Source organism: Podarcis cretensis (genome assembly GCF_951804945.1).
Source record: "Podarcis cretensis genome assembly, chromosome: 3".
Classification (NCBI taxonomy): Eukaryota; Metazoa; Chordata; class Lepidosauria; order Squamata; family Lacertidae; genus Podarcis; species Podarcis cretensis.
The window spans coordinates 1,641,411-1,668,483 of NC_137172.1; the positions used below are offsets into that span (position 1 = coordinate 1,641,411).

Sequence of the window (27,073 nt, forward strand, 5' to 3'; positions counted from 1 at the left end):
GATAAACACAGTTTTGAGTCATGCACACATTTTTGGAAACAATGTGATGCATTTTTGGGTGCTGTGTTCACCAATATATTCAGTCGGTAAAGCACACGACTGTTAATCTTAAGGTTGTGGGTTAGAGCCCCATGTTGGGCAAAAAGATTCCTGCACTGCAGGGGGTTGGACTAGATGACCCTTGGGGTCACTAAAAGTAAAGGTAAAGACCCCCTGGATGGTTAAGTCCAGTCGCAGATGACTCTGGGGTTGCGGTGCTCATCTCACTTTCAGGCCAAGGGAGCCGGCGTTTGTCCACAGACAGTTTTCTGGGTCATGTGGCCAGCAGGACTAAACTGCTTCTGGAGCAACGGGACACTGTGACGGAAACTAGAGCGCACGGAAATGCCGATTACCTTCCCACCGCAGTGGTACCTATTTATCTACTTGCACTGGTGTGCTTCTGAGCTGCTAGGTTGGCAAAAGCTGGGAAAGAGCAAAGGGAGCTCACTCCGTCGTGGGGATTCGAACTGCTGACCTTCTGATCGGCAAGTCCAAGAGGCTCAGTGGTTTAGACCACAGCGCCACCTGTGTCCCTTTGGGGTCACTATGATTCATTCTTCTTCTTCTTTTTTTTAATATGGAACGCTTCACGAATTTGCATGTCATCCCTTTGCAGGGGCCATGCTAATCTGCTCTGTATCATTCCAGTTTTAGTATATGTGCTGCCGAAGCGAGCACAACTATGATTCTATGACTCTATGGCTCACACTGCCCAGCACAGACCCTCCGAAGGCCTGTCCACAAGGCTCAGTGTTCCTCTGGGGATGTGAAAAGCATTTGCCGCCCAGCGGCTACTCTGCTTTTTTCTACATCCGCTTCCCATCTGGGAAGCCTGGGGCTTTGGGGAGCTGTTCTCCAGATGGTCGCAACTGGGAGTCAAGCGTGGAGGCGCCTGGAAGCCCGTTCGCCCTTGCAACTGCTGAGCGGAAGAGTCCATGTCTGTACACAGAAGCCATGTGGATTTGCAAAAAGGGGGGGTTTATTAGCATGAGGCGTGCTGGTGTGGGCACAGGGGGAGTGTGCCCATGTCTTTGCCAACACAGAGGAGGTGGAAACAGACCCCCCTCTCCAGTTACCACACCACAATCATCTGGCTTGGCTCCTGCTCAGGGCTGTAGGGTCCTTGGTGACTGGTACCCATTGGGACTCATAGGGCAGAAGGCAGGGAGCCCGGCAGTAGGTGGCGCTAGAGGCAACAACAGGCAGAGCCTTCTAATCCTAGGTTGGTCCCCATGCTCCTCCTCCCTGCTGCAAGGGCAACGTAGAGAGGAAGGAGGAGGAAGCTGGTTGGCAGGGCCCATAGAAGCCAACTCCTAGGGGCTGAGGTCCCTTTGGGTCCCCAGTAAAATATCTGAGGGGGCTCCAATTGATGGGTATTGCCATTTAAATGGTGTGTGTGATTATGTGGGGTGCGGCTTACCTGCCCCAATATCTGAAGACTATTCAGATACAGTGGTACCTTGGGTTACATACGCTTCAGGTTACATACACTTCAGGTTACACACTCCACTAAGCCAGAAATAGTGCTTCAGGTTAAGAACTTTGCTTCAGGATGAGAACAGAAATCGTGCTTCGGCGGCATGGCGGCAGCAGGAGGCCCCATTAGCTCAAGTGGTGCTTCAGGTTAAGAACAGTTTCAGGTTAAGTATGGACCTCCAGAATGAATTAAGTACTTAACCCGAGGTACCACTGTATTGTATCTGAAGAAATTTGCATGCACACGAAAGCTCATACCAATAACAAACTTAGTTGGTCTCTAAGGTGCTACTGGAAGGAATTTTTTTTATTTTGTTTCTGCCCCAATATTTTATTCAAGTTGGCACCCCTAAAATGGGCAGGGTATGAAGGGAAGGCCTTTTCAGTGTTGGCTCCCAGGCCCTGGAACTCTGTGCAAGAAACAGGCTGGCTCTTTCTTTGATTTGGGGCGCCTGGTCAAAGGGTTATTTTTGGCAGCTCTAGAACTTTAATCAGTTCTTATGATTAAAGATCTCTGGCTTTTGTTTTTCTCATTTCTGCTCTGCTCTGCTGTTCTGTGTTATTGCTCTTTTCTGTTTTATTTATCTTGTTTTGGTTTTCCAGCTTTGCTGGCTGTTGCACCATTTATGTATTTTGCAATGCCTTTGTGTCCCCCCCCCCCGTTATTATTATTATTTTGTCATCCTTGGCTGCCTTGGCAAGACTGAAATGCTGGAAGGAAGGAAGGAAGCTCTTTGTTCTGATCTCTCCTAACCTTCTCTGCTCTTCTAACCTAGTTGGAAGCAGGATGAGGCCTCAGCTGAGGACCTTAGCCGGTGCACGAGTTTATATATAGTTCACTGGGAGCCAAGGAAGGTGCAACAAGATCGGATGATCCACATCGGACGATTGGAAAAGCAGGGTTCTGTATTCTGAAGATTCTGTGCCCTTCTCAAAGGCAATTCCATTAGCGTGTGCCTTGGGGAAATCCCTGCCACGGTACGGGAGAAATTAACTGGACCAGATTATGGGGCTTCTGGTCTAATCAATTTCACTTGGGGGGGGGGGGAGAAAGAGCATGCTCTCAAATGGGCTGTGAGGGAGAAACCATGCCATATTTGAGAGTTTGGTGAGACATAAATCGATGAGAGTGGGGCAACTGGTGAGACATAACTTGATGAGAGTGGGGCAACTTTATTTTTTCCTTTTCAAAGGGGGCTGCATGAATTATATACAGCTCAGCTCCAACTCTCTGAAATGCCAAATTCCCTTGCATGAACCTACCCAGTCTCTGAAATCTTCTCCAGCCATCCAGGCCTGCTTGGTGGAAATGTTGGAGAGGGAACTTTGGAACTCCCTGCCTGGAGAAGCTAGACTGTTTAGGGAAGCTTTTAGAATCATAGAAGAATCATAGAATCATAGAGTTGGAAGAGACCACAAGGGCCATCGAGTCCAACCCCCTGCCAAGCAGGAAACACCATCAGAGCACTCCTGACATATGGTTGTCAAGCCTCTGCTTAAAGACCTCCAAAGAAGGAGACTCCACCACACTCCTTGGCAGCAAATTCCACTGTTGAACAGCTCTTACTGCCAGGAAGTTCTTCCTAATGTTTAGGTGGAATCTTCTTTCTTGTAGTTTGGAACCATTGCTCCGTGTCCGCTTCTCTGGAGCAGCAGAAAACAACCTTTCTCCCTCCTCTATGTGACATCCTTTTATATATTTGAACATGGCTATCATATCACCCCTTAACCTCCTCTTCTCCAGGCTAAACATGCCCAGCTCCCTTAGCCGTTCCTCATAAGGCATCGTTTCCAGGCCTTTGACCATTTTGGTTGCCCTCCTCTGGACACGTTCCAGTTTGTCCGTGTCCTTCTTGAACTGTGGTGCCCAGAACTGGACACAGTACTCCAGGTGAGGTCTGACCAGAGCAGAATACAGTGGCACTATTACTTCCCTTGATCTAGATGCAATACTCCTATTGATGCAGCCCAGAATTGCATTGGCTTTTTTAGCTGCCGCGTCACACTGTTGGCTCATGTCAAGTTTGTGGTCAACCAAGACTCCTAGATCCTTTTCACATGTACTGCTCTCAAGCCAGGTGTCACCCATCTTGTATTTGTTCCTCTCATTTTTTTTGCCCAAGTGCAATACTTTACATTTCTCCCTGTTAAAATTCATCTTGTTTGTTTTGGCCCAGTTCTCTAATCTGTCAAGGTCATTTTGAAGTGTGATCCTGTCCTCTGGGGTGTTAGCCACCCCTCCTAGTTTGGTGTCATCTGCAAATTTGATCAGGATGCCCTTGAGTCCATCATCCAAGTCGTTGATAAAGATGTTGAATAAGACGGGGCCCAAGACAGAACCCTGTGGCACCCCACTAGTCACTCTTCTCCAGGATGAAGAGGAACCATTGATGAGCACCCTTTGGGTTCGGTCAGTCAGCCAGTTACAAATCCACTGAGTGGTAGCATAGTCAAGTCCACATTTTACCAGCTTCTTTACAAGAATATCATGGGGCACCTTGTCAAATGCCTTGCTGAAATCAAGGTAGGCTACCTTAATGCATTACTGTATTTTAATATTTTGTTGGAAGCCGCCCAGAGTGGCTGGGGAAGCCCAGCCAGATGTGCGGGGTATAAATAATTTATTATTATTATTATTATTATTATTATTATTACTACTACTACTACTACTACTACTACTATTACTACTACTACTACTAGGTGAAGACTTTCTTCTTCTATCTGGCCTTAGGGAACTGGTTTGTTTTTAAGGAAAGGGCTTGGAGCAACACTGCGCTGCTGCTATTATTATTGTTACTATTATCGTTTATTAAATTTCTGTACCGTCCTTCACCCAAGGATCACAGGGAGGTTTACAGTATAAAAACACAAAAAATGCATAGCATAGTGACAAACAAAGAATTGTCTGCATTTTAATATACCTGTATCTATCAGAGCTTAATTACGGTTTGCTGTATTTTTTGCTCCATAAGATGCACCTGACCATAACACGCACCTAGTTTTTAGAGGAGGAAAACAAGAAAAAAAATATTCTCAACGAAACAGCAGATGTATGATTTTTGTGGTTCATGCTTTGGCCACAGACATGTGATCTGATGGTGAATTTGGGGTGACCCAACGCAAAAATCCCGAGGATCCATGCTTTGTAACCACGTTTTTGTGCCATTGCGGCCCCACGAAACAGTGGGTGCGTGTTTTTTGGTGCAGGCTGTAGCCATGGACATGCTATGTGATCTGATGGTGAATTTGGGGTGACCCAATGCAAAAATCACTTTGCCAACAAAGGTACGTATAGTTAAAGCTCTGGTTTTCCCAGTAGTGATGTATGGAAGTGAGAGCTGGACCATAAAGAAGGCTGATCACCAAAGAATGGATGCTTTTGAATTCTGGTGCTGGAGGAGACTCTTGAGAGTCCCATGGACTGCAAGAAGATCCAACCTCTCCATTCTGAAGGAAATCAGCCCTGAGTGCTCACTGGAAGGACAGATCCTGAAGCTGAGGCTCCAAGACTTTGGCCACCTCATGAGAAGAGAAGACTCCCTGGAAAAGACCCTGATGTTGGGAAAGATGGAGGGCACAAGGAGAAGGGAACGACAGAGGCGAGATGGTGGGACAGTGTTCTCGAAGAGACCAGCATGAGTTTGACGAAACTGGGGGAGGCAGTGGAAGACAGGAGGGCCTGGCATGCTCTGGTCCAGGGGGTCACGAAGAGTCAGACACGACTAAACGACTAAACAACAACAACAACAATGCAAAAATCCTGAGGACCCATGGGCTTTTACCTCCTCCCTCCCAGGCAGCCTCCTTTATCTGTAGCGTCCCTTATCTCTCTCCCTGATTGGTAAACGATCAGCGACTTTGTTTCAACACCCACTTCTCTCTTTCAAAAAAAAAAAAAAAAAAGCATGATCTGCAATTCGGTTCCAGGGACCACGCATTTGCTCCGTAAGACGCACACACATTTCCCATTACATTTTAGGAAGAAAAAAGTGTGTCTTATGGTGCGAAAAAGGTAATTATTATCTTCCCCACTTGTTTTGGGTTTAATCTGTGTTGTTTTAAATTGCGTGAGCTGCCTTGAGGCAAAAGCTGGGATATAAATAAATGGAATGAAAATATGGATATGTTACACGTGCTTTAGGTAAAGGTAAAGGTACCCCTGCCCATACGGGCCAGTCTTGACAGACTCTGGGGTTGTGCGCCCATCTCACTCAAGAGGCCAGGGGCCAGCGCTGTCCGGAGACACTTCCGGGTCACGTGGCCAGTGTGACATCGCTGCTCTGGCCAGAGCCAGAGCCAGAGCCAGAGCCGCACACGGAAACGCCGTTTACCTTCCCGCTGGTAAGCGGTCCCTATTTATCTACTTGCACCCGGAGGTGCTTTCGAACGCAGGGATTCGAACCGCCGACCTTTCGATCGGCAAGTCCTAGGCGCTAAGGCTTTAACCCACAGCGCCACCTGCGTCCCTCCAAATATATCCAAATATGGATATGTTAACAAATATCCAAATATGGATATGTTAACATATCCAAATATGGATATGTTACACGTGCTTTACCAGTGAGTAAAAAAAAGGGTGTTTCCCCCCCGTATATCAAATTTTATGAAGCCTTTAAAAAGTTCTGTGATTGAATGCAGGCTGCCAGCTGGGCCCCCTTTGCCCTCCATCTCTCCTTGGTTTAAGGGGGGTGCCCACCCCCTGCCCTTTCCCCAAGGGAGATGATGAGACTCGTATATCCATATCTTTATTGGTCTGGGAATTATACATGTGGCTGCTGTTACATGATACATGGATACCAGGGTTACACATCGGCGGGGGACTGATGACGCAAACCAGCTGCACCACGGAACGGGTGCGCGGGCGCACAGAAACAACACAACAAGCATGCAACGGGAAGCACTGCAACCGATCCTCACATCACACACACGGCTGTCGCAAGAACGGGCCACAATATTTCGGAGGGTGAATGAGCTTGCGCCCACAGTCCTTTGCATCGTTGCAGAGGGTACCTTGGGGGGCACCTTTTGGGATTGTGGGGCACACACACACCTTTTCGGGGCCATCTGCAGCTGCCTCCAGCCCACCGAGGTCTTCCTCAGCCAGAGCTGGCGTGTTGGCACGCTGCCCACGCCTCAGCCTGGCTGACCTGCAGGTGGTGGGGCACCAGTTCCTGAAACGGGGGTGTTCACTGTGCGAAGGTGAGAGAGGCTAGAACACCTTGTATATATTCTGTGGATCCAGCCCAGAAGTTCAGATGGAATTCTGTAGCCTCTCCACGTAAAAGATTCCGGGTTCAGTCTCTGGCAGGATCTCCAGAAGGTTCTGGAGGAAAAACTCTCCTCTGGCCTAGTCCCTGGAGAGTCACAGGTCAGCCTCTTCAGGACATCGTTGGAGGCTTTTAAGCAGGGGCTGGGTGGCCACCTGTTGGGGATTATTCAGCTGCAATAGGGGGTTGAGCTAGATGGCCTTTGGAGGGTCCCTTCCAACTCTGCAGTGCTGTCCCACGATTCTGTGATTCCAGGCAACGGAGGAAGGCCATTGGGTTCGTGGGAATCTCTCTCCGCTCTACCTGGACATGCTGTTGGGGGTTCAACCTGAGCCCTTCTGCACTCAAGGCAGCTGCTCTGCCCCCTTGTGATTGACGAGGCCATCTCCAAACCTGCCTTGCAGTGTGGCTAACTACTCTGACGGCCAGCAGCTCTGCCTAAAAGGGTCTTGTGCAAAGCAAGATATCCGTCCTTGATCTACTGCCTTTCAATTGGAGAGTCCAGGGGTCAAACTTGAGGCCTTCTTCTGCACACAAAGCCTGGGCTCTACCAATGAACTACGGCCTGTCTTAACCATCTCTCCTTTTCTGCTGCTGTGGGAGAAACCGGAATCATGGGAAACAGCCTGCAGACATTCTACCAGGAGCGCTGAACATCTGTGCTGCCTGCCCTGCTCTTCTGTTTTCTGCAACAACCCACATCCGGAAATGTAGCAGCTAAGGCTTTTCCTCCCATGGGAGCAGGAGGGAGGAAGAGTATCTTCAGCTAAGAAGAGCCTGCTGGGTCAGGTCAGTCCAGAATCCTGTTCTCAAAGTGGCCAACTAGATACCTTAATGGGAAGGCTGTTAGCAGGATCCGAGCATGAGAGCCCTCTCCTCTCCTGCGACTTCCAGCAACTGGTGTTCAGAAGCATCGCTGCCTCTGACTGTGCAGCCAACCAAGTTGGTGGCCATCTCCAGTGGGCAGGAGTTCCACAGTTTAACGATGCATTTTTATGTGTTGGGCTGCTGCTAAAAGGCGCAGGAGCAGGGCAAGGGGAAAAGGTGGCAACCTTTCACACGCACATATGCGCACACCCAAATCTACACATTGTGATGGCCTGGGACTTGGGCTCAGACTCGGAACTGGAGGAGTCTCAGTCTGCACTGGATCCTTTGCCTCAGGCATCATCTGAGCCAAGTCTGGGGTCTGATCCTGAAGAGCCGCAGTCTGCACAGGTTCCCCTGTAACAAGCACCAGCTGGGCCGAGTCAGGGGCCTGAGCCTGCCCTGGCTCCAGATGCGGGGATTCCCTCGTTGCCTCCAGCTGGGCCATCACTTACAGCTGCTCCACTACCGGTTGGGTCAGGGGAGGCTGAGGCGGCCTCTGGGTCTAGTAACCCACCGATGTCTCTCGAGCTGCAGAGACTGAGGTCTGAGAGAAGGAGAGACCCGAGTACTCGCAGGAGGAGTTTTCGCTTTTGGGCGAGACAGGGAGGTGAGTCGCCAGGGGATCAGGACTGGCCGTTACCCCAACAGAGATAAAAGGCTGTCGGACCTTGCCCCAGGTTGCAGGAGCAACATTGCTGCTTGCTGGAACCTGCCTGAGATCCTGTACCTGTCATTGCCTGGTTTCCTGCCTTGACCCTGTCAGACTGACTCCTTGTGGAGTCCCTGGATTCGGGACCAGACCTGGATTGCATTGCTCAGGTTAACCCCCAGGCCCAGCACACACATGTACAAATTTTGCTCTTCCATTGCAATGGAAAACACCCTCCCATCTTTCCCTAGCTCACGCGTAGGTTGACAAAAGAAGAAGAAGAAGAAGAAGAAGAAGAAGAAGAAGAAGAAGAAGAGGAGGAAGAGGAGGAGGAGTTTGGATTTGATATCCCACTTTATCACTACCTGAAGGAGTCTCAAAGCGGCTCACATTCTCCGTTTCCTTCCTCCCCCACAACAAACACTCTGTGAGGTGAGTGGGGCTGAGAGACTTCAGAGAAGTGTGACTGGCCCAAGGTCACCCAGCAGCTGCATGTGGAGGAGCAGGGAAGCAAACCCGGTTCCCCAGATTACGAGTCCACCGCTCTTAACCACTACACCACACTGGCTCACTTCCAAAGGAGTCTTTGGAAGGGCAAATAGCCAGGGATCTGGGGATCTGTTTAGCAGTTCGATCTCAGTGGTCCTGGGCTGGGGGGGGGGCGGGCGGGCAAGGAAGGTGCTTGACACGAGGCGGGAGGGTGGCTGGAGTTTAGCAGCTGCAACTTTTCGCCTTGGATGGTTCTCCAGTTCCCCCAAAGCTGCTGCAAACGGTGCCCCGAACTGTGCAGAATAAATGAGGGCAGGAGCTGGGGTGGTGGGGCAGCACTGGATGTGGGGCTCAGTCGAAAAGAGTCTGTCCACCTGCCCACCTCCAACACATCTACCCCCACCCCTTTTTGTACGGGGGACAAAGGAACCGCTCACATTCCTGGGGGCCCCGGGGGCCCTGGTAACCCCGGCCGCCCCTGGATCCCGGGGTCCCCTTTTGGCCCGGTCGGCCCGATTGGGCCCGGCGGCCCCATTTTCCCTGGGATGCCCGGCTTCCCCTGCAGCCCAGGAGGTCCAGCTGGCCCCGGTGGCCCTCCAGGCCCTGGGGGCCCCACATCGCCCTTGGGGCCCACTTGTCCTTTGGCGCCCCCTTGTCCGAAGCTTCCCTTGGCCCCTTTGAAGCCAGGGAGGCCTTTCGCGCCCACGAGGCCTCTCTCGCCTGCGGGGCCTGGGTTGCCTGGGGGGCCCTGGGCTCCTGGGGGCCCCGGCGGCCCCAGGCTCCCAGAATCGCCTTTCGCTCCTCTGCTCCCAGTCGGCCCTTTGACGCCAACATCGCCTCTGTATCCTCGAGGGCCAGGGGGGCCAGGGACACCTGGATAGGAAGAGAGGGAAATATGGGGTCAGTGACAGTAAACAATGCAACAACATCTAGGGCAGTGTACAACTATGAGATTGTGATCGGGGGTCAGTCTGGATGATGCCCTGGGTCCCCTTTCCAATTTTTGGCCTCCTGTGCCCAGTGAGGCTTGGGATCCTATAGAAGAGATTGCTGAACCGTACAGGTTTCTTTATAAGAAAAATGACCACTTGAATATCCTCATCGGCATCCCAAAATAATGATCTGAGTTGTATGAGCAACAACTAAGGATGGATGGCGGCCAACAGATTGAGGTTGAATTCTGACAAGACAGATGTACAGTTGAAGTAGCTTCAGGTTGAGCGTTTTCGGGTTGCACTCCGCGGCGACCCGAAAGTAACGGAGCGTGTTACTTCCACGTTTCGTTGCTCGCGCATGTGCAGACGCTCAAAATGACATCACGCGCATGTGCGGAAGCGGCGAGTTGCGACCCATGCACGCGCAGGTTGCGTTCGCTTCAGGATGTGAACGGGGCTCCAGAACGGATCCCGTTCGCATCCAGAGGTATCACTGTACTGTTTTGGGAGACAGGGGGCGGGCAGGTATGGAGGACTCCCTGGTCCTGAATGGGGTAACTGTGCCCCTGAAGAACCAGGTGCGCAGCCTGGGAGTCATTTTGGACTCACAATTGTCCATGGAGGCGCAGGTCAATTCTGTGTCCAGAGCAGCTGTTTACCAGCTCCATCTGGAATGCAGGATGAGACCCTCCTTGCCCGCAGACTGTCTCGCCAGAGTGGTGAATGCTCTGGTTATCTCCCGCTTGGACTACTGCAATGCACTCTACATGGGGCTACCTTTGAAGGTGACCAGGAAACTACAACTAATCCAGAATGCGGCAGCTAGACTGGTGACACCGGTGGCAGGAATTTATGTTCCTGTTGCAGGAATTTATGTATAGGGTGTTTTTTTTTTTTGGGGGGGTGTTGCCCCTCCAGCAGATGTCATGCACATGCAGCCCACTACCAAAACCAGAACAATCACTTTTGTGACTTTTGTGATTTATCCCCACGAAACACTTCATCACAGTTTCTTCCTATCTATTCAAAGGGCCTCTGCTGCACGATACCAAATGTAAGAATTCACTGATCAATGTATCTGTGTACTGGCTCACTGGGAAAACTTCAGAAATTCCTATAGACCTGTGAGCTCAGCTACTCAGCAGCCCCTCTGCCTGAGGGATAATTCTTGGCATCCTGATACCAGAGCGCCAGATAGGTGGCCATTCTAGAAATAACAAACCCAGATGAAGCCAAAAGGGTGTGATGAACTTGGCTGGGAAACAGGGAAATGTAAATATCTCTTTTGTTCCACTTGATGGGTGTTTGGTGGAGGGCAAGGGGAACCATGGGGCAGGGTCCAGGATGCTCAGATTACTGCCTCCAGACCTCCCCTTTCATGATGTAACCATGATGTATGAGTGATGTAGTTGGGGGGGGGTGTAACATGGAGATTAGGTAAAGGGGCCACTGACCATTAGGTCCAGTCGTGGCCGACTCTGGCGTTGCAGCGCTCATCTCGCTTTATTGGCTGAGGGAGCTGGCGTACAGCTTCCGGATCATGTGGCCAGCATGACTAAGCCGCTTCTGGTGAATCAGAGCAGCGCATGGAAACGCTGTTTACTTTCCCGCCGGAGCAGTACCTATTTATCTACTTGCACTTTTTGGAGTGCTTTTGAACTGCTAGGTTGGCAGGAGCAGGGACCAAGCAATGAGAGCTCACCGTGTCGCAGGGATTCGAACCACCGACCTTCTGATCGGCAAGTCCTAGGCTCTGTGGTTTAACCCACAGTGCCACCCACGTCCCATGGAGATTAGCAGCTAATAAAAGTTTGGGTTCTCTTTTGTTTGGGGCTTCCATCTTGTTCCACCTGGTGGCAGGTGGGAGTCCTGTCGCGGCAGTCTTCAATGAAGACCAAGCCTACTGCTCTGGTATTCCTGGCTGGTGTCCTTGTTTTTTTTTGTCCAAGGGAGCCCTCAGATTTCTCCGTTAACAGGGTCGACAGAAGCAAAGCAGTCTTGCTGAGATTCTTGGCTCTTTTGCTCGGCCTCTAGGATTTGGAAGCTGAGCCGGGACATTTGCAAACAAACAGGTCTCTCAGAGACTGCCCCGAGGCGCCTCTGGGCCAGTGTCTTTCTGCAACATGTCATGGGCAACTGTGTGATGTTCTCCTTGCCAACCTGAGGGTGAAGAGGGGAGGATCCAGCCTAGAACTGCTTATATCTGGCTACCTGGCTGGGAGGGTCTGGGAACTCAATGTGCTGGGATCTGCAAGCAGAGAGATCAACAGCAGCTTCGAGTGCTCAGCTCCCACCCAGAGAAAGCCAAAGAAAACCTCCAGGAGGTTCGGCCTCCCCAGCTGGCGTTTGCAAGCTCACAGCCCCACCGGTTTGGGATGCAATCCTGTATTGACTCAGACCATCCTGCCAGGCCACGCACATAACTGGCCAGTCTGAGGCGGTACCCAGGGGTGGTTCTGGCTTGCGCCAGCTCGCTGTGCATTGCACTCTTTTTCCATAGCAATAAAAAAAATTTAAAATAACAGAGCTCAGCAGCAGGAAGGATAAACAGCACTCGGAGCAGCTGGGCCAGGGAAGTGGGGGAGACTTTGCTGAAGCTGCGGCAACAGGGCAGCTCCTATGAGGCTCAAAATTTAAGGGAGATGGGCGGGACGATGAAGGTCCCAGCTTGGCACCCCAAATCTAGGGCTTTGTTTGATCCAAGGCTCGGCTCCAAAATCAGGAACTCTTGTCCTGAAAGGTGCATGGGAGAAATAAAGGGGGACTCTGAGCATATGCAGAGTAATCTCATCACTGACTATTGCCAGCTTCCAGGCAGCTAGGGAGACTCAGACCAGTATCAGACTTTGTCGACTGCATTAATTCTAGGACGCCAATGGTCGGTCTAACTCAGCATCCGGTTCTCACAGAAGCCAGTCAGATATCTATGGGAAACCTGCAAGCTGGATTTGAACATCATCATAATAATTTATTATTTGTACCCCGCCCATCTGGCTAGGTTTCCCCAGCCACTCTGGGCAGCTTCCAACAAAGATTAAGAATACATTAAAATGTCACACATTCAAAACTTCCCTAAAGAGGGCTGCCTTCAGATGTCATCTAAATGTCAGGTAGTTGTTTATCTCTTTGACATCTGGTGGGAGGGTGTTCCACAGAGCGGGCACCACCACCAAGAAGGCCCTTTGCCTGGTTCCCTGTAACTTGGCTTCTCTCAGTGAGGGAACCGCCAGAAGGCCCTCGGAGCTGGACCTCAGTGTCCAGGTAGAACGATGGGGGTGGAGACGCTCCTTCAGGGATACTGGACTGAGGCCGTTTAGGGCTTTCAAGGTCAGCACCAACACTTTGAATTGTGCTCGGAAACGTCCTGAGAGCCAATGTAGGTCTTTCAAGACTGGTGTTATATGGTCTCGGCAGCCACTCACCAGTCTAGCTGCCACATTCTGGATTAGATCCAGCATTGCAGTGCTTTTTTCACATTTTCCCCAAATGTTAAAAGTGTGGCACCTTTTTCCAAAAAAAGAGGCATTGGTTATTCCCACAGTTACCTCGCCTATTAAGGTTTTTATCAAAGGTCCCCCCCCCCCCCCATAATACTGGACGAGACGAATGTAAATAAAAAACAAGAACAGCTACGGAAAGTACAAACAAAACATGTCGTCCTCTTAAAGCTAGTTCTCTACTTCCCACAAGTTAGTTTAGTGGAGATTCCTTCCTCGAAGGGGGTTGGTCTAGATGAGTCTTGGATTCCCTTCGGCTCTAAGATTCTATGTTTCTCTGAAAAGGTAGTAGCCCCTCCCAGCTCTCACCTGGGAGATTTCCTTTCTTCTCCCAGCCTCCCACCCTAGGAGACCAACACTTCCCTTCCTCCCACCCCCAGGGTATCAGGAGACTGGCCATCACCTTCCTCATCGCAAAGAATTCCAGTCTTTGGGGGATGTGGGTTTGTTGGGCAAGAGCTTTGGACCCAGCACAGAGCAAGCAGGTCTCTGTGTCTCCAGCTCCCAGCCTGATTCCGGCTCAGCTCACAGCCCAAAACTCTGGCTCATGTTCTCGCACCTTGCAGCTGGGTGAGGGGGCTGAAGAAATGGCCCACCCATTAACAACAACAACTTATTTATACCCCGCCCATCTGGCTGGGTTTCCCCTGCCACTCTGGGCGGCTCCCAACAGGACATTAAAAACATGATAAAAGATAAAACATTAAAAACTTCCCTAAAAAAGGGCTGCCTTCAGATGTCTTCTAAAAGTCAGATAGTTGTTTATTTCCTTGACACCTGATGGGAGGGCATTCCACAGGGCGGGCGCCACCACCGAGAAGGCCCTCTGCCTGGTTCCCTGTAACCTCACTTCTCACAGGGAGGGAACCGGCAGAAGGCCCTTGGAGCTGGACCCTGGTGTCCAGGGTGGAGATGCTCCTTCAGGTGTACTGGACCGGTGTTATGTGGTCCCGGCGGCCACTCCCAGTCACTAGTCTAGCTGCCGCATTCTGGATTAGTTTTAGATTCCGGGTCACCTTCAAAGGTAGCCCCATGTAGAGCGCATTGCAGTAGTCCAAGCGGGAGATAACTAGAGCATGCACCACTCTGGCGAGACAGTCGGCTGGCAGGGAGGGTCTCATCCTGTGTACCAGATGGAGCTGGTAGACAGCTGCCCTGGACCCAGAACTGACCTGCACCTCCATGGACAGCTGTGAGTCCAGAATGACTCCCAGGTTGTGCACCTGGTCCTTCAGGGGCACAGTTACCCCATTCAGGACCAGGGAGTCCTCCACACCCACCCCCCATCCCCCAAAACAATACTCCTGTCTTGTCAGGATTCAACCTCAATCTGTTAGCTGCCATCCATCCTCTAACCACCTCCAGACACTCACACAGGACCTTCACCGTCTTCACTCTTCCCTCCTGTGATTTCCAGCAACTGAGCTTCAGAGGTTTTGCTGTTTCTGACTATGGAGGCAGTTCCACAGTTTAACTATGCACAGACTCAGGCCTGGAATGTCCAATGCGCTGAGACAGGAGCCATAGCAGCAGCAGTGCACCTTGCGGGGTCTGAGCAGATGCCCGCATTGCAGCAGGATCTCCCAACACGGCACAGACTTTCACTCCCTGCTGCAATGTGTGAAGCATCTTCCTAAAAGGCAAACCCTCCTTCCTTCCACCCCGGGAGGCCGGAGTCACAGCCAGAGCGCTGACACTCAGCTGCTTCCAATCAATGGCCTGTGTGTTTTTATGATGCATGTTGCAGCACGTGTCAAATGGGAACCAGCTGCGGGGACCACGTCCTTAACGCTGCAGCGCCCAAACGCCGCGTTCACGTGCAAACAGATGAAGGGAGCCTGGCTTTGTGCCTTGCCTGTGGCCTACTTGATGCCTAGGTTGCTCATGGTCTGGCAGAATTTTCAAGGGATTAGATAAGGTAAAGGTAAAGGACCCTTGGTTGGGACACTAGGACTTGCCAATCAGAAGGTCGGTGGTTCGAATCCCTGCGACAGGGTGAGCTCTCGTTGCTCGGTCCCTGCTCCTGCCAACCTAGCAGTTCGAAAGCACGTCAAAGTCCAAGTAGATAAATAGGTACTACTCCGGCGGGAAGGTAAACGGTGTTTCCGTGCGCTGCTCTGGCTCGCCAGAAGCGGCTTAGTCATGCTGGCCACATGACCCGGAAGCTGTACACCGGCTCCCTCGGCCAATAAAGCGAGAAGAGCACTGCAACCCTAGAATTGACCACGACTGGACCTGATGGTCAGGGGTCCCTTTACCTTTACCTTTAAAGGACCCCTCAATGGTTAAGTCCAGTCAAAAGCGACTATGGGGTTGTGGCGCTCATCTCACTTTCAGGCCGAGGGAGCCGGCGTTTGTCCACGGACAGCTTTCTGGGTCGTGTGGCCAGCAGGACTAAACCGCTTCTAGAGCAATGGAACATCGTGACGGAAATTAGAGCGCATGGAAATGCTGTTTACCTTCCTGCCACATTGGTACCTATTTATCTATTTGTGCTGGTGTGCTTTTGAAGAGTTTGGAGGCTTTTTAGTTTATAGGGAAAGCAAGCAGGAGGCGACATGATAGAAAGTTAGAAAATTATGCCTGGTGTGATCTGCTCCTGAAGGAGCATCTCCACCTCCATCGTTCGGCCCAGACACTGAGGGTTTTTATAGCTATCCTGATTAGTGAATCTGGAATAAGGCAACAAAAATGATTGAGGGGCTGGAGTGACTCCCTCCTGAAGAAAGGTTTGGGACTTTTTAGCTTAGAGAAATAGCAAGGAAGACGTGACATAATAGTTTACAAAATTAACCATGGCATGGAGAAAGTGAAGGATTTTGTTTCTCTCTCTCCTAGAACTCCCAGGCATCCACTGAAGCTGAAAGCTGGAAGATTCAGGACAGATTGAAGAACAGACTTCATGCAGCTCAGTTAACCTATGGAACTCCCTGCCACAGGAGGCAGGGATGGCCACCAACTTGGATGGCTTCAAAAGAGGATTAGACAAATCCATGGAGGAGGACAGGGCTATTGATGGCTATCACAGTCAGAGGCAGCAATGCTTCGGAGTCCAGCAGATTTTCTTACGTTCTTTTCTTATATGGACACCCACTTTGATTAGTCCCCGAATGAAGCTTGTTTCGACTGGCCAGCAGCTGATGGGAAAGACAGCTCTGCAAATTGGCAAAAACAAGCTTACGAAATATTAGAGGTTGTTGCCCAAGCCTGTGACTCATCTATTTATTTGGTTTTTGCAGCCCAAGTAAACCTGCTCTGGAAATTCAGGAGAGGCTGCAAAAATCCAAAGCCATGCATTGAAAGCAGCCCTTACCACTCTGTTCCATGGGTGGCTGGGTGGCTAGAGTGGTCCCTAGAAATCCACAGTGTGCAGGTCAGAATCTAGGCCTCCCTGAGTCCGAACTGGGTCACGTGGGGTCACGAGACCCCCTGGCGCAGGAAGGGCACAGAGTCCCTTGCACTGGCCATGGGAGCAGGGAAGATGTCTTTCATTGTTTCATTCATTAATTAAAATATTTGTATACCCCAGTGGCATGAAAAATAGGTCAAAGTGGCTTCCAGCAATAGAAACCTAAAGCATGCCAGAAGAAACACAAAAGGTTAAAAACAGAACCTCATTTAACCATAGTGGAAGGATGTACATTTAATTGCCTGCATAGGCCTGGTGGAAATGAAAAGTTTCCTGCAGGTGATTAGTGGTTAGCACAGAAGGCACCTGCAGCAATATGAGAAGAAGGGGTCTTTTCTGTGGTGGCTCCCCGTTTGTGGAACGCTTTCCCCAGAGAGGCTTGCCTGGCCCCTTCATTGCATATTTTCAAGCACTTTGCAAAAACATTGCTTCATCTGTGTAAGCCACCTTGAGTCCCGGACGGGGAAGAAACTGGGATACCTGGGAAGAAACAGTGGTACCTTGCTTCTCGGATGCAATCTGTTCCAGAAGTCCGTTTGACTTCCAAAACATTCAAAAACCAAGGCGCAGCTTCCGATTGGTGCAGGCGCCCCGGAAACAATAGCTGACATGGACGTTCGGCTTCCGAAAAACATTTGAAAACCGGAACACTTACTTACTTCCAGGTTTTCGGCATTCGGGAGCTGAAATGTTTGAGTACCAAGGCGTTCGAGAACCAAGGTTCCACTGTAATTATAATCATAGTAATAACAATTTCAACTAGGCTTTTAACTATCTATGGCCTTTTAGAGTGGGTGAGATCCTTTAATGCACCGTATTTTTCACTCTATAAGACGCACTTTTCCCCTCCTAAAAAGTAAGGGGAAATGTGTGTGCATCTTATGGAGCGAATGCAGGCGGGAGGCTCTGCTCAGCGCTCCCTTGAAAGAACCGCACACACGCTTCGTGTGCTCTTTAAAGGGAGCGCGGCTCTTGGGGGAGCCTTCATCCTGCTGGATGTGTGCGCAGCTCTTGGGGGCTTTTCCCCAAGGAGGGAGAAGGGCAGCCCGTCAGTCCCTTCTCCCTCCTTGGGGAAAAGCCTGCAAGTGCCGCACACACGCTCCATGCGGCTCGTGAAAGGGAGCGCTGAGCAGAGCCTGGGATGCATACAGGCTCTGCTCAGCGCTCCCTTTAAATAATATTTTTTCTCTTTCATTCCTCCTCTAAAAACTAGGCACGTCTTATGGTCAGGTGCGTCTTATAGAGCGAAAAATACGGTATATCCTATCTCCCGGTTTTAATGTATGCATCTATTATAGCTTTCTTTTTCATAAGTCGCTTTGAGTTGCCATCACGAAAAGGGCGGCTAATGAATTTAACAAGTAATGATAAAAACAACCCTGTGCCTCCTGCTTGCCTCCCCATCGCCGCTTCTCACCTCGCAAGACAGTGATGTTTCGGAGGATCTGTCCGTGACGGGTGTCCACCGCCTTCATCTCTTCCATGACCATGGAGAGATTGCGGATGTCAAAGTCCAGGCGGGCGCTGAGAAGGCTGAAGCGCTCGCGCAGGAGGTCGGTGGCGCTGAGCATGAGGCTGACCGACCTGTTCAGGTAGTAGAGCTCCTCGGCGTGCGCATGGAAGCCCAGTGTGCAGGACAGCCGGACGTCGTCCAGGTATTTGAGCATGCTGTGGACGTGGCTGTCGGTGGCGTTGATGTTGGTGAAGATGGTGCTGATCTCGATCTCGTGGGAGGTCATGCGTCCTTCGAGCGTCTCAAAGCGCTCAGCTGTCCGGTTCTGCGTGTAGCGGGCGTGGTACTGGAGGTCATGCATGTTCTCCTCGTGGTCGTCCAGGAAGGAGGAGACGTTGTCCAGCTGCAACTGCAGGCTCATGACTTGCAAAACCAGGTCGTGCATGCCCTCCGAGTTCTGGCCGATCCTCTGCGAGGTGATGCCCAGGCTGGTCTGGATGCCTTTGACCAGCTCCCCAGTTTTGGAGGAGGTGGTCCTCAAGCCCCCCAGCAGGCGGGTGTAGTTTTGCCAGTCGGACACAATCTTCTGCAGCGTCAAGGTTTCCTCGTTCATCTTCCTCTGGATGATGTGCACCCAGTCGGAGGTCTGGCCGACGGTGAAGTTTATCTGTTGCACGGCAGCCTCCATGTCGAAGCGCTCTTGCGACAGCTCCTTCAGCGAGCTGCCCAGCTCGGAAGTGGCCCCCTGCCAGCCCCTCACCTGTGCCAGGAAGAGCGCCAGGCTCTGGTTGACCCGCTGGATGGCCGAGAAGCACCCGTCCACCTCGTCGTTGATCTTGTTGCTGGCGGACGAGAGCTGCTGGTGGGTCTGGCCAGCTCGGTCGAGCAACACATCCTGCGCCAAGAGCTTCTTCTGAATCCCCTCCAGCTCCTCTTGCAGCCTGCTGATCTCCTGTCCCAGCTGGCCTGCATCGTGGCAGAAGGAGCAGTTGCCCAGGGATTTCTGATCTGGATTGGAGGGTGGGGTGCAGAAAGAAAGCAGGTTGGTTAAGCAGCTTCTAGCACATACCCAGCAGTTGACCAGGCCTTGTCCTTCCCCATAGCTAAACTGCAGAACCCACCACGGAAATAAAACTCTGCAAATCTGCCCAATTACTGTGCACCGTTCTGGTCGCCTTAGCTCAAAAAGGGTATCGAATAGCTGGAAAAGGCACAGAAAAGGGTAACGAGATTGATCGAGTCCCCTGTGAACAAAGGATGCAGCATTGGGGCTTTCTTGTATATGACAGAACTTTTGTTTTGTTTTGTTTTGTTTTGTTTTGTTTTGTTTTGTTTTGTTTTGTTTTGTTTTGTTTTGTTTTGTTTTGTTTTGTTTTGTTTTGTTTATACCCCGCCCTCCCCAGCCAAGACCGGGCTCAGGGCGGTTAACACCAGATATAAAACAATTGATTAAGATACAACTTAAAAACAAGATTAAAGTACAACATTAAAATGCAGTCTCATTTCAATAGAAACTCATATCAGAAACTTTTTGGGGATGAAAACGTCAAATCTTCACCAAGGCCATCCAGACTGGTCCTACGTGGGCCGGAAAAAAGCCAGGGAAGTCCCCAAGTAGGAGTTCCATCACAGAAGGAGAAAGGAAAAAGGGAAGAGGAAAGTTTATAAATGTATGCCTGGCATGGAGAAAGTAGATAGAGAAAAGTCAGTCTCTCTCTCTCTCTCTCTCTCTCTTTCTCTCTCTCTCTCAAGACTAGCAATCACAGACATCCATTGCAGCTGGATTCAGGACAGAGAAAATTAAGTTCTTCTTCTTGCAGTGCAAACTGTGGAATTCCCTGCCACAGCAGGCAGTGATGGCCACAAACCTAAATGGCTTTAAAAGAGCATTGGACCATAGCTGTCAAGTGTCCGTTATTTGAAGGACAGTCCCTTATTCCAGCGCCATGTCCCGCTGCTGTCCCTTATTGATGGATGTCCCTTAAATGTCCCTTAAATGATGTCCCTTAAATTTCAAAGGAAGCAGCTCCTCTCCCTCCCTCCCTCCCTGCCGGCCAGGGAGGAGGGAGGCTCCAACTGTGTTGCTTGGCTGTGTTGCTCACCCAATAAGAATCTAAGAATGATGGGGGGTGGAGCTTGCATGCCTTGTGTGTGGCTAGTTAATGCAAGCTGAGGGGTTTTTTGAATGCTGGACACCATTTTGTTGCACGTGCTGCTGCAAACTTTGCAGTGCAAAGCCAGGCCGGGGAGCCATCTTAAGTTGAGGCTGCATCGGCCTTGTGGTGCATGTGATTCAGATTCTATTCAGTTGAACCTCTGGTTACAAAGTTGGTTGGACAGTGTTCTCAAAGCTACCAGCATGAGTTTGACCAGACTGCAGGAGGACAGGAAGACTGGAGTGCCTGGAACAGGTGAGGCTGCAGGTCCCTTATTTTGGCTGCTGGTCCCTTATTTTCAAGGCTGCTGGTCCCTTATTTTCAAAACTGTAAGTTGACAGCTATGCATTGGACCCAGTCCTGGAGAAGGAGGGGGCCTTCAGTGGCTCTTAGCCAGGATGGCTTTGCTTTGCCTCTGCGGTTGGGGGCATCAATGCCCCAAAATTCCCTGGGCTGAGCAGGACTGGAGGTATAAACGACTATCAGACTTTGAAAAGCTGGTTTCACTAGATCAAGTTCATCTGTTTCGTGGAATTCATTAAACTAAATAGTTTTAACTGGATTTTGAAAAAGAAAAACCATGCAATTAGTTGCTACTGTTTAGAATTCCATTGCGTTATCATCTTCTCAAGTGGGTTGTTCAAACCGCTGTTCTGAATAAACCTTTTTATAGGGTAGGAGGGGTAACACTGGGGGTGTGCTGGAAGCATGAGGACAGTGACACGCCCGCAAAAAGTGTGGGAGCCTCTGGACCCTTGAGAACTTGGCTCAGGATGGGGCTGCTAGACTGGCTTCCTCTGGTTCCTGGGAGTGAGTCAGAGACGTCCCAATCGCTTGCAGATGCTTGCAAAATCCAGCCGTCAGTTTGCTGACTGACAGCAAACTTTCTCGCTCCCTCACAAGACATGTTGCTCAGCAATTAAGCAGATGTTGCTTCTTCTCGTTTCAAAGTCTTACTCATCCATTTCCTCTGCGACCGAGATCTTGCAAGACCTGCTAAGCAGAGACCTCCGAGCGCAGAACTGTTCCTGAGCACCTGACAGAAGCTTACATTTATAGTATGTTTCCGAGCACAATTCAAAGTGTTGGTGCTGACCTTTAAAGCCCTAAATGGCCTCGGCCCAGTATTTCTGAAGGAGCGTCTCCACCCTCATTGTTCTGCCCGGACACTGAGGTCCAGTGCGGAGGGCATTCTGGCGGTTCCCTCATTGAGAGAAGCAAAGCTACAGAGAACCAGGCAGAGGGTCTTTTCGGTGGTGGCGCCCGCCCTGTGGAACGCCCTCCCACCAGATGTCAAGGAGATAAACAACTACAGTCATACCTCGAGTTGAATGTGCTTCGGGTTGAGCGCGTTCGAGTTGCGCTCTGCGGCAACCCAGAAGTAACGGAGTGCGTTACTTCCGGGTTTCGCTGCTCGCGCAGACTCTCAAAATGACATCATGCGCATGTGCGGAAGCAGCAAAACGTGACCCGCGCACGCGCAGACATGCCGTTACATCTTGCGTTCCATTTGGGATGTGAACGCAGCTCCGGAACGGATCCCGTTCACATCCCGAGGTACCACTGTATCTGACTTTTAGAAGACATCTGAAGGCAGCCCTGTTTAGGGAAGCTTTTAATGTTTGATGCATTACGGTATTTTAATATTTTGTTGGAAGCTGCCCAGAGTGGGTGGGGAAGCCCAGCCAGATGGGCGGGGTATAAATAATATTATTATTATTGTCACCAGGGTGGAAACTGCTCATCTCAGCAGCAGATACCAGCGTGGAAAGCTAGCTGTGCGCAAAATCGTGGAATTGTTGAGTTGGAAGGGATCCCCGAAGGCCATCTAGTCCAACCCCCTGTGCAGCCTGGCAATTTTAATCATGCCTGTACCTACAGATGGATAACTCAGAGGAGATGTCCCTTCCAACATTGCCTGTTAAAGGAGCTGAGTTAGAGACAGGTGGAGGCTGGGGAAGTCTCCCTGCTCTGGCCTGAGAGCCAACTGGGAGGTGACATTGAGGCTGCAGCCTTTTCTCGATTTGGCGGAGGAGGCCAAGGTTGGCTGTGGTTTACCTGGGTCCCTAGTTCAAAGGCAGGACACCTGCTTGGCATGCAGAAGGTCCTGGTTTGAATCCCTGTCATGTTCAGGCAGGGCAGGGAGCAACCTCAGTCTGGGGAGTGTGATGGCCTGGGACTCTGACTCAGAACCAGAGGAGTCTCAGTCTGCACCGGCTCCTTTGCCTCAGGCATCACCTGAACCAAGTCTGGGGCCTGATTCTGAAGAGCCCCAGTCTGCACAGGTTCCCCTGCAACAAGCACCAGCTGGGCTGAGTCAGGGGCCTGAGCCTGCCCTGGCTCCAGATGTGGGGATTCCCTCGTTGCCTCCAGCTGGGCCATCACTTACAGCTGCTCCACTGCCGGTTGGGTCAGGGGAGGCTGAGGCGGCCTCTGGGTCTAGTAACCCACCAACATCTCCCGAGCTGCAGAGACTGAGGTCTGAGAGAAGGAGAGACCTGAGTACTTGCAGGAGGAGTGCTCGTCTTCAGGCGAGACAGGGAGGTGAGTCACCGGGGGATCAGGACTGGCCATTACCCCGACAGAGATAAAAGGCTGTCGGACCTTGCCCCAGGTTGCGGGAGCAACATTGCTGTTTGCTAGAACCTGCCTGAGATCCTGGACCTGTCCTTGCCTGGTTTCCTGCCTTGGCCCTGTCAGACTGTCTCCTTGTGGAGTCCCTGGATTCGGGACCAGACCTGGACTGCGTTGCTCAGGTTAACCCCTGGGTCCAGCACAGGGAACTGCTGTAATCAATACTGAGCTAGCTGACTCACAGAATCAGAGGGGAACCCCAAAGGTCATCGAGCCCAACCCTCTGCAGTGCAGGGATCACAGGTAAGGAATCCCTGGCAGGTGGACACCTAACCTTTCTTTAAAAATCTCTAACTTACCCAGCTCTTGGAGGTTCTCCTGGACCGACCCGATTTTCTTGTCATAGTACGTCTGGGCCGAGTTAACATCGTCAGCTATAGAATCCACCTTCTTGAAAACTGCAAGGATGACACAAAGAGGGAGCACATTATCCCTGGGGCTACCTGGCTTTGAATAACAAGCTCACCTTGATAGCTTTGTTTTCACACTTATACAGCAAATCTGAAGAATCATGAATTGTGCAGGCTGTTTACGTTGGCCAGATTTAATGTGTTTCCCTCGATGATAGTGAGAGGAAGATATTGAGCTCTCCCAGAATCAGAGCGTCTCTGCAAATGTAGTAAACAGGAACCTGAAACTTTGGAGCATATTTTCTTTTCTTGTGATTTTGGCATTTATGCCAGAAGACAATTATTAGAGGCCTTACAACTCAATAGGCTGAATTCTATGATACCAACGGTTCAGGACCCTGCTTTCGGACAGGAATGATCAAATTACTTTAATAGTGGCTGATTTTTTGAGTGCTGTCCATGTAGAAAGACTGGGTCATTATAAAGAGAATTAGTGGTTCTTAATTGATTGGGGATTCAATAGTGCTGTATTGTATTATTTATGCAAACTGATTTTCTCTGGAGTTAAAGATCTGACTGGGACAAACCTTGTTATGTTGAGCTCGTATTTTGCATAACGTGTATACGGTGTTGATAATGTCAAAGACCCCTCCCCCTTCATAGAGCTACAATTCCCAGGACCTTGATCAAACTACCCAGGATTCTTCAGGGAGAAGTCGTGTGCTCTAAATGTGTTTCATTCAATTAATTAAAAAAAAAATATTTGTGCATCACTGTCATCAAAAATATATATCAAAGCAGTTTACAGCCATAAAAACAAAGCCGTACGATAAAAGCTGTATGAAAATAGTTTGAAACAGACATCGATGAACCATTGGGGACGGATCCAGTCTTCATTGCCTGCACAGGCCCGGTGGACCAGAAAAATTTTCAACAGTTACTAAAAAGTTGACACTTGCTGAATCTCCAGTGGCAGAGAGTTCCACAGGTCTGGGCCGATGACACAGGAGGCTTGGTTTCTGGTTGTTGATGAATGAGTCTCACCAACTTGGGGAATGACCAACAACACTCTTGCAAGTGATCTCAGTGGTTGAGCGGGAATAGAAGGAGGTACCCTGGGGTGTTGCAAATACTTTAAATATATTGTGCGGCTCTGTTCCAGTATTGATGAAAGTCCAATTGATATGAACTATTGGGAATGAATCAACAAAGCTTTGCATAATTCACCTATGGATTCGGTCAGGGCCGGATTTAGGTTGGATGAGGCCCTCAGCTACTGAAGGTAAGGGGGCCCTTTATATGTCCAGCTGTCCTTTGTCAACAACAAATAGTCGCTGTTCTTTGTGTTGAATACATGCTATATGGTCATTTATGGACCTAATAGGTATCTAAAACCATTTGCACATAACAGATAGGAGCCTACACAACACAAAACACTGCTGCTGTATTATTTTATTTGCTTTTTAATCTTATATTTTGGAAATGTACATCCAGGGTTTTTTTCTTTAATTTTTTTTTGGGGGGGGGCAAGAGAGTGGGGCCCTAAGCTATAGCCTGTTTAGCTTACACGTAAATCCAGCACTGGATTCGGTGGACAAGAAGCACGTGGCTCAAATGATGTAGCTAACGGCAATCTCTTTTCCGTTCTGCAAGCAGAACACCCCGCTCTCCTGCCCCCCCCACTGCATTTTACCCTCTGAAATTTGTCCGCCTCCTCCTTCCAGGGTGGAGATCCCGGCTGCAGCCAAGGACTAAGCAGAGCGGAACTGTTTCACGTTCTTTTGGCTAATGCATCCTCAAGAAACATCCCCTTCTCCTGGCAATCGCCCGCTTTTCCTGACTCATGTTTCTCGATTGCAGTCCACCGTATCCCACCGGTTCCTCCCGGCCAGCTGGTTATCTGATCCTCGCTTTTCGCTTTGTATTGTACCCTTGAGGTTTCCTTTCCTGGGGAAAATGAGGTGGAAAAATGGTGACGCTGTTTGGTTGACGCAGTGTGTGTGTGTGTGTGTGTGTGTGTGTGTGTGTGTGTGTGTGTGTGTGTAGGATTTCAATCTTCTTTTTACGTCAAACCAGATTTTAGGCACAATCTCAGCTTCGTTTACCAACCTTGCAATGTTGAAAATGCTTACAGTGCAGCCTATCAACACAGTTTCCAAAGTTTTTTCAGAAATGGATTTTTTATTTTAAAAAATATTCCAGATCTGGTTTCCTTTCAAACTCCCCCCCCCTCCTGCCCAATTGCCAGTTACTAATTTCAAGGATTGGCTTTGCTTTCCTCTTCCCTGCCCATGTCATGTTCATTTTGTGCCGTGATTCTCTGACTGTGAACATGCAGGTTTTAATCTCTGTATGGTGCTTAGAAAAGTATTGGTGCTTTATTTATTTCATAAAATCCATCCAACATTTGAAGGTTGTTGTTTTTTTAAAAAAGCCCCTCAAAGCGATTTACAAAAAAAGGGGAAAGCAATAAAATGATCAATAAGAGAAACTAACAACAATAATTTAAGGCTTTCGAAAAGTGGAATGAACAATACGCTGAGAAAAGAACTCGCAGCAACTTTTTAAACACCTGGGTCTAAACAAAAATGTTTTTAGCAGGCGTTGAAAATTGTGCACCAAAGGCGTGATATCAATAGGCAGGGAGTTCCGAAGTGTAGACGCTGCTATACTAAAGCCATACTAAAAGAGGGAGGTTTTTTTTACAAATGCAGAAAGGGTTTTATGATCTCTTAGGTAAACTGGTCCCAAGTTGTTAAGGGTTTTATTATACTATTAAAGGTAAAGGTAAAGGTACCCCTGCCCGTACGGGCCAGTCTTGACAGACTCTGGGGTTGTGCGCCCATCTCACTTAAGAGGCCAGGGGCCAGCGCTGTCCGGAGACACTTCCGGGTCACGTGGCCAGCGTGACATCGCTGCTCTGGCGAGCCAGAGCCGCACACGGAAACGCCGTTTACCTTCCCGCTGGTAAGCGGTCCCTATTTATCTACTTGCACCCGGAGGTGCTTTCGAACTGCTAGGTTGGCAGGCGCTGGGACCGAGCAGCGGGAGCGCACCCCGCCGCAGGGATTCGAACCGCCAACCTTTCGATCGGCAAGCCCTAGGCGCTGAGGCTTTAACCCACAGCGCCACCATTATACTATTAGCAACATCTTTATCTTGGTCCGGTAGAAAATTGGCAACCAGTGCAGATCTCTGATCCCAGGTGCTGTATGCTGGCAAGGCCTCACTCTGGTCAGCAATCATACTGCAGCATTCTGCACCAACTGCAGCTTCCTGATTGCTATTGATAATTTTATTGTGTTTACCATTTTTTGGGGAAACTGCTTGGAGGTGGGTTGTTGTTTTTTTACAGTCAAGCAATGTGAAAGCGTTATGAAAGAAAGAAAATAAATAAATAGCTAAGCTTTACCAGTCGTGTAGCTCTGAGCCACACACAGAAATCTGACAGCCTTCCTCCCTTCCACTGGATGCTGAGATCTTGCCTTCTTCAGAACACAGGCCAGCTGAGCCCTGCAACTGATCCTTATACAGTCGCACCTTAAAAGTCGAACGGAATCCATTCCGGAAGTCCATTCGACTTCCGAAATGTTCGGAAACCAAGGCGCGGTTTCCGATTGGCTGCAAGGAAGCTCCTGCAGCCAATCGGAAGCTCCATTGGACATTCGGGTTCCAAAGAACATTCTCAAACTGGAACATTCACTTCTGGGTTTGCGGCATTCAGGAGCCAAAACGTCTGAGTACCAAGCCGTTTGGGATCCAAGGTACGACTGTACAGTGGATGCTTGGGTTGCGAACGCGATCTGTGCAGGATGCACATTCGCAACCTGCAGCCCTGCGTTTGCA

General features: G+C 50.1%; 1 protein-coding gene and 1 long non-coding RNA gene across 3 annotated transcripts in view; both read right to left on the reverse strand.

Moving 5' to 3' along the window:
• The window catches only part of LOC307212073, a 198,262-nt gene that overhangs the window by 24,703 nt on the left and 146,486 nt on the right, over positions 1-27,073 (reverse strand). The window lies entirely within an intron of this gene.
• SCARA3 (scavenger receptor class A member 3) overlaps positions 1-27,073 on the reverse strand; it is a 59,525-nt gene that overhangs the window by 11,631 nt on the left and 20,821 nt on the right. The window contains exons 4-6 of one of the 2 annotated variants that reach the window (XR_013836571.1): positions 23,177-23,275; positions 18,052-19,095; positions 8,867-9,666 (exon numbers count right to left, since the gene is read on the reverse strand). Coding sequence is in view for 1 of the 2 variants with exons in the window: in XM_079968725.1 (XP_079824851.1) it covers positions 9,227-9,666; positions 18,052-19,095; positions 23,177-23,275 (1,583 nt within the window). In the remaining variant the exon portion in view is untranslated. Of the gene's footprint in view, positions 1-6,245; positions 9,667-18,051; positions 19,096-23,176; positions 23,276-27,073 lie in introns of those variants that run through there. The other variant, XM_079968725.1, reaches the window with a different exon arrangement.